The sequence below is a fragment of the Palaemon carinicauda genome, chromosome 35 (assembly GCF_036898095.1).
Source record: "Palaemon carinicauda isolate YSFRI2023 chromosome 35, ASM3689809v2, whole genome shotgun sequence".
Taxonomy (NCBI): Eukaryota; Metazoa; Arthropoda; class Malacostraca; order Decapoda; family Palaemonidae; genus Palaemon; species Palaemon carinicauda.
The window spans coordinates 47,722,427-47,730,162 of NC_090759.1; the positions used below are offsets into that span (position 1 = coordinate 47,722,427).

At 36.6% G+C, this 7,736-nt stretch overlaps 2 protein-coding genes across 2 annotated transcripts; both read right to left on the reverse strand.

Annotated features, from left to right (window-relative positions):
* Positions 1 to 2,531: 2,531 nt before the first annotated feature.
* Positions 2,532 to 3,173, reverse strand: LOC137627269 (uncharacterized). Its single transcript, XM_068358348.1, has one exon. The coding sequence runs from the start codon at positions 3,171 to 3,173 to the stop codon at positions 2,532 to 2,534; it is 642 nt and encodes a 213-aa protein (XP_068214449.1).
* A 1,486-nt stretch (positions 3,174 to 4,659) lies between these two features.
* On the reverse strand, positions 4,660 to 6,174 carry LOC137627270 (uncharacterized). Its single transcript, XM_068358349.1, has one exon. The coding sequence runs from the start codon at positions 6,172 to 6,174 to the stop codon at positions 4,660 to 4,662; it is 1,515 nt and encodes a 504-aa protein (XP_068214450.1).
* Positions 6,175 to 7,736: the final 1,562 nt, after the last annotated feature.

Sequence of the window (7,736 nt, forward strand, 5' to 3'; positions counted from 1 at the left end):
AGGCAGGTTCTATCATCCAGGAGCTGGGGTCGCAGAGGACCGGGGGCTAGGGTAGCCCAAGGGAGGACTAGGGGACACCCAAGAGGGGAGAGACCTCCACATGCAGAACGCATCCAGTGGCTAACCCCATAGGACACTATGAAGGGTATATGTACCAGAGCGGACTGCACAAGGAAGCTCAAGGTAGCCCTATCACTCCGCCCTAAGGAGGAGTTGTAGGACAGGGGACAGATGGGTATAGACTAACCTAAGTGTAGGCTAGGCTATACAAGAGATAGGTGGGGAGGGGAGAAGAGAAGAGTCTTCCAAGGAAGGGGATCTGTACCAGAGCGGCCACTAAGGAAAAGGAGGACACTCCCTAACCTAAGATAAGGCCGCCAGGCTGAAACGGTGCATGGGTATAGTTTCAGCAGGGGACAGAGTAACCTTCCAAAACCTAACCTAGAACAGGGCTAGGAGTCCTGAACTAGGAAGGATAGAAGACATATCGCTATGGCAGGGCAGTCATAGACTATTCCTAGCCATAGAGGAAGGGCTAGCCTAACCTCACTCTCGGACGCAACCCTAAGGGGGGGTCATTCCCTTAGGGAGGACTGAGAGGCGATGAATACTCCATTAGACACTTGATCCCCTTACTCAGAAAGGAAATCAAGGCTAAATAGAGGGAGTGCCAAGGCAGGGGATGAAGGAAGCATATAGGGGTCCTACCAGGAGGTTAGGTTAGGAAGGGACACTAACTAACCTATCCCCTATATGGTCCCTGAAGGCGAAAAAACACTTGCATCACGGTCGAAAGTATTGTAAAATAATGCCACTATCTTCATAACTTAGCCTAGGATCACTAATAAAATCATGCATGAACACTTATATACAGGCGCTCTGGCCTGGGGGCTATAGAAGCCGACTGGTATGAGGTCAATCGATGACCGATAAAAAGTGTCGAAACACGATATAAAAGTTCCAAGCTATGAAGACTAAATAAACTAATGTAATCGATTAGTAAATAAGGCCGGAAGCGTTGTTGTGGCTAACTAAATAAGGCATGCATAACAACAACGACGCCATAAAATGGCGGGTCCGGTAGAGGCACAGCTCTGCCACAAAACAGCAATTATCTCGGAAAGTAATATTTACTTTACGGTCAGAGCTTAACTAAACAATACTGGAACCTTGTACTCAACTTTCCAGAAGAAGGCGAGGCTGAAGGTAGCGACATTACGTAGATGCAAAGCGATAAGTGAAGCACAGGGAAAATCCGTCTAAGTAGGGCGAGCTACTGAACAAAGGATGAAGACGGACGTGACGTCATTTAAGCAATGGCGCCCGTTTGTTTACGTCTCGAGTATCAGTAGTAGCCACGAATGAGATTAGCTATGGAACGGCTCCCAGCTATTCTCAGCCCTTACACACCGAAGCATTAACTCTGTTCGGGGTGTAGATAGCTATGTGGCGCGTTAATACATGCGTCCCCTGTTGATATACGATGTCTTAAAAGGGAAACCTTTAGGATACTCGCTCCAGAAGTTAGAATTCAGTGATAACCTGTGGTTAAATTCTCTGGGAATATCTTAGTAGTTATTTACCCAAGGAAGCTACCAAAAAGGAACCTTCCATCAGGACGCCATGGCTTGAGCCCAAAAAACAGTGTAAAGACTTCTCACACTGAACGCCTCAGCCAAACATTTATCTATATACCTATCTCACTATTTACATATATACATTTATATATAATTTACTGTTAAGTTTTGGGTATTTTGGTACAAAGTTAACCTTATTGATTGGTGTGCAATTTGGCTTGTAATAGGATACCAAGAGAGAGCGGATATAGGCCTATACTGACACTCGAGTACCACCATTTAACGGAAACCACATCGCACGTTTTCAGCCGTTTGCAGTCCACTGCAGGACAAAGGCCTCGGATATGTCATTCTTTATGGCTGCGGTTTAGCAAGTTTTCATCATCTCGCTGGCCAATGCGGATTGTTGATGGTGGGAGACGTTCGTCTGATCGCTCACAGCAAACCAACCTAGTATGGGTGGCCCAGACTAGTACAGCCTTGCTAATCATGGTGATATACAAACCCTTTCACCACGTTAATGCATCCACACAAATATATATATATATATATATATATATATATATATATATATATATATATATATATAGATATTGTATCGTTTTGGTGGATTTAATTAAGAAAGCTTCTCACATTCGTTTATTGCGTAGTTCGAGTTGTGCAAGTGTTCCCTCTTTATACTAATTAGCCTATCCCCATTACTTTGCTTTAGTTTCACTGACCTAATATTATTGTCAAATCCTAATATTAATTCTAATACCTTACCCATCATCCAATATGGTCTGGGCTTATTAATTGCTTTAATTAGGACAATGTCACCAACTTTAAAATTCTATTTTCCCACTTACTTTGGTACAAATTTCTACTATGTTCTCTCAGGCTTAAGAGATAATTTTCATACCACAATTTCTTAAAATTTTCAATAATTTCTTCCTGTATTTCTACAGTTCTCTCTTAAGTAGGTTGACTAGAATCGTCCAACCAAACATCACTATCATCTTTTCTCAAAATGAGGGATGAATTACCATGCAATTTGATAAATGAATTTGGAGTTATAAACTCTAAATTTTCTGAGCTTGATCTATATGTTAAAGGCCTGGAATTTATCGCTAATTGAATATTAGAAAAGGTCGTTAATAATTCAAAGTAAGTTAATTTAGACTTTCCTATTACTTTATAAAGACAATTCTTTAATACTCTAATCAATCTCTCCCAAGCAGAACCAACCCATGCTGAATACAAAGGTATTTTAATGTGTTTAATATTGCATTTACTTAATTTAGATTGAAATTCCTGCGACTCCAAAGAACTTTCAAGGATACTTCCACCCTTGAGAAAAGACTTAGCGTTGTCACTGTACAGGTATTGTGGTATTGTGTATGTATTACAGAATCTTTGGAATGCGAGAACAAAATTTTTAGTGGACATGTCTGGTAACAATTCAAAGTGCACAGCGCGCACGTTAAGACTAGTGAAAACTAAAATGAACATTATTGTGGTCTTGCCACTCAACTCATCTCTAACCCAAAGGTGTCCAGTGAAATTAATACCTACATGCTGAAAAGGCTCGACTAAATTCATGTGGTGTTTAGGCATATTTGTAAACTTCGGGTATCTGTAAGCTAAGGCATTATACTTCCTACATATATTACAACTACTCAGCTCAGACTTTACTGCTGACCTACCCTTAGGAATCCAAAATCCCTGTTCCCTAAGGTAGTTCAATGTAGTGCCTATTCCTAAATGCTATACCTTCAAATGACAATGCTTAATCAACAATGAGGTGAACCTATGCTCTTTAGGAAGCAATACTGGGTTATGAACATCAAAGTCAAAGTACAAACACTTGGATATTCTTCCCCTAGACCTGATTATACCCTTTGAATCTAAAAATAGATTGAAATTGGACACTAGAGGAGGTATATTATTAGTAATATTGGCACTGCTCTGTAAAAAATCCAATTCTACTGAAAAGTATTCTTTCTGTGCAATTTTCACCCAATACTCTAAGGCTTTCTTTTTAAAATCACCACCCTTTAATCTACTACAAAATTTGAACAAGTAACTGGTAATTCTTAACAATTGTTCATAATTTGACATTTTATTTATATTGAGAATACCAGAGTTTACTTTATTTATTTGCATAGTGCATACTGTACTCATCTGATGCTTATAGTAAGGCGATATGCTCAATAAAGGGTAAAGAGGCCACTTGTCAAAATCATTACTCAACCATTCTGGACCTTCTAGCCAATAAGTTGATTTACTTAAATATTTAGTATAGGATAGACCTCTGGTGATCATGTCAGCAGGATTTTCTTCAGTATTAACATAGTGATATAAGACAGGTAGTTTAAATAGCTTAGACATTTCAACTAAGACCATCTGCCTCAACTACTCTATTTCGAACAAATTTAGATTTTATTTTAGTTTCTCTGGTCAATAGCCAATTTAAAACCACTTGAGCATCAACACAAATATTAATGAGTTGAAAATTTATATTACTGTAGGCTTCTAATAAAGAAGGTAAACATTTAAAAGCTAGAATTACTCCCATTAGTTCCAAAGTAGGGACACTATGCTCATTTCTCTTATTCAGTGGAGCCAATTTAGATTTGGAGAACAAATAAGAACTTTTATCATTTTGATTAACCGCATAGGCCACAAACCCATAGGCCTCTACAGAGCTATCACAAAAAATGTGAAGACCATACGAGTCTAGTTCATTAAGGGACTCTAGGAAATTTAAGTTCAGATAACATTTCAAAATCTCTACTAATAATTTCCATTTCCCCACAAATGTCTTTAGGTAAATTTTGATCCCAACCAACATCTAATTTCCATATTTTTCTCATTAAAATTTTGCCTCTTATTGTTACAGGAAGGACTATATTCAAAGGATCAAATATTTTAGAAGTTTGTGACAATACTTTTCTTTTTGTGTCTGCTTCTGGGTCTATTTTACTACAAGGCGCAAGACTAAAAGAATCATTATTTACGTTGAATCTATAACCCAATACTTTATCCTCTTCGCAAGAACGTTCAACAAGTCTATTATCTGACGCCATTTCTTCTCTTAACTCTACAGACAATTGGAGTTCCAAGACCTTAAAATAAAGCCCCCTTGTTCCATCCTATCATTAGCTTGCTTATACAAATTTTTCATTTCATCAATGTTATTACCAGTTATAAGAAGATTGTCTACATAGAAGTTATTAGTTAATATTTCTTTACACTTATCATCAGAATAACTTTCTGCGTGATGTTTCATAACAAAATTTAATATAAAAGGTGAAGAAGTGTAACCAAAAACTATTGTTTTGTAGCTATAAGATACTAATTTATTTCCCCGTTTCCAAAAGAAACAAAATCTATTTCTATCCACTTCATTTTTTAATTTAATCATCAAAAAGGCTTGTTTAACGTCGCTCAACATTACATATTTATTAGTTCTAAAGTAAAAGAGCAATTTCAATATTGAGCCCATTAAATCTATCCCAGGATAAGCAGCTTCATTAAGTGAAGGCAATTCCCTGTAAGTTTTTAAAGAACAGTTAAATACTGGCCTGATTTTTGTGGTAACTTGCTCTTCTAACTTTATAACTGGTCTATGTGGAATCCATACATACTTATGATAGTCAGAAGGATTTACTTTAATTTCCTCGATTATACCATCCTCCAGTTGTTTATCAAAAACTTCCTGGTACTTGTCAATGAGACCCTTTTTACCAAAATACTCTACTGTTCGGTCTAATACCTTAAGTGAAACAAAATGATTAGATGGGACGCTGTCAATTTTATCAGTATACCAGGGCAATTCTACATGATAGAATCCATTATCAAAAGAGATCCCCTCTCTAAATCTGTCAATTTGTTCTTTATCAAAGGAGACCAATTCTTTTTCACACTTTTTTCCCATGGATTCAAGACTAAAAAGGTGTTCAAGTCCATTGTCTACTTCACTGTCTTCTAATATATGCTCTAATGGATTGAAATAAGATTTTAGAGGACCCATTACTAAATCTACCACGCTTTTTGTTTCAACATTCAGTGTTTTCTTATTAACTAAGGAGTCCATAACAGCTTTACTTTCTGCCTCATCCAAAAAGTTGAACACATTACCAACAGGAGCTACTCTATTATTTACGACTAAACAAGTCCCACCCAACATTTTAGTCCAAGTTACTGAAGGTAAAAACTCAATGATATCTACTCCCATTAACATGTCAACCTTCGTACTTTCATGGTTTCTGTGGTCACAAAAAGTCTCATCCAATAAAGCAATATTATTTTCTTTAAATTTATTTATTATTTGATTCATGCCGGGCACTTCAAAGTTTATATTAAGCAATTTGTCAACTAATAAAGGTATGAATATTAAATTATTGTTTATACTTATTCCAGTGGACATTTGCTTGAAGCCCTTAGTGTCCTGCCCTATATATGTGCTTACATCACATTCCAAAGCATACAACGCCTCTACATCCTGACAAAGATCTTTAGCGGCAGATTCGGAAATATATGACCGCTGACTGCCAGTGTCAAACAGACATCTGACTTTTCTAGCCCTTTTGCCATTTCTTAAATACAAAGTCATAGTAGGTAAAATGTGAGAAGCATCAAAACTTCTTTGAGCAAAACATAAGCTTACGTTAGTTTTAGTAGTTTGTTCGGCTTTATTCAAAGAAGGGCACAAAGGAGTTATGTGTTCCCTCTTTCTACAAAACAGACATTCAAACCTTAACTTATTTGTTTCCCGTAACATTCATTGTCTTCATGCCCTGAACCAGCGCATCTGGTGCATAGTGAAAGCTCCCTCAGTCTGGCCACTTCATCATTATAATGATTAAAGTTCACGCATTTTCCCAAGGTATGGCCTTCAGCTGCATATAATTTACAAGTCAATTTAGTTACTTTATTTGCAAATTTATAATTTTGAATCGTACTTAAACCTACCTTATTTTCTTTAGGTTTAAATGAACTGCTAGGACTAGGTTTACTAGAGGTTTTAGTGAAGGTCTTTATCCTATTGGAAACAGTTTTAGATAAAGTTTTGATAATTTGATTATAATTAGAAAGAATGTCAGATGCATTAGGATAATTGGTATCTAATTTGTGAACCAACTCTCTCTTTACTGGTATGGGGAGTTTATTAAATACTACATGACTCACAAATTTATGCCCAGAGGATCCCACTTCCAATAAATCAATATTATGTGCTTTCAATTCATGCAGATAGGATTTGATTTCGTTGAGGTAAACTTTCACAGACGAGAATTCTTGGTCATATTCAGCACTTGGAGCAGCACTCAAAATGTTCTTAACAGTCTCGTCAATAATGTAATTTACATCAAGGAATTCTTTTAACATTTCAATTGCCAAGTGGTAGTTACGGTCAGAAATGGTCAAATGCTTAAGTACCTTCAAGGCATAGCCCCTAAGGTACCCATGTAAATATATTTGTTTGGCAGAATCGGACAGATTTTTTTCTGGATCCAATGACATTAAATTGGCTAAGAAGTGAATTGAAAGAAAATTTCTTTCTCCTCACCACTAAAGGTTCCACATTCTAAAGGAGGGGGTTTCCCATCAGACATATTCATTCTAGACATCATTTCTAAAACTTTATCGGCAGATAAGTTGCCAGAAGCCCCACTTGACTCACTTATATATTGTTCATATTGGTCGAGCTCTATACTAACCTGAATGCTATATTCTGCCTGACTATCTAACTCCTCATTATAATATTGTTCATCACTGTTCATTATTTCATGTGTCTCCAAAATATTTATTTCTTTATCAAAGTGTTTAACCTGCTCGATCTCTTTTTCAATTACAGTTATTTGACTCTTACAAAAGGAAGAAGTTAATCTATTATCACCATGAAGCTCTGTTAGCCTCCAAGTAAATAGTTATTTTCCGTTTGTGTATTCCCCGCATCCTCCTCAAGGATGATATAATATTCATAGGGTCAAACTCTTCCTCTTTATTAGACATGATTACTTATATAATTAAAAGATTCAATATAAATAGCCTGCAAATATTTAAAAAATAACAGCCCACCTATAGTTATCGATGCTTACGGGTTACCGAGTACATTATATATGCATATGAAATAGATTATAATAACATAATATATGTTACTAATTACGTCGCACG

Excerpts from the sequence above, each read along its gene's own strand:
- LOC137627269 (XM_068358348.1), bottom strand. The coding sequence starts at position 3,173 with ATGCCTAAACACCACATGAATTTAGTCGAGCCTTTTCAGCATGTAGGT.
- LOC137627270 (XM_068358349.1), bottom strand. The coding sequence starts at position 6,174 with ATGACTTTGTATTTAAGAAATGGCAAAAGGGCTAGAAAAGTCAGATGT.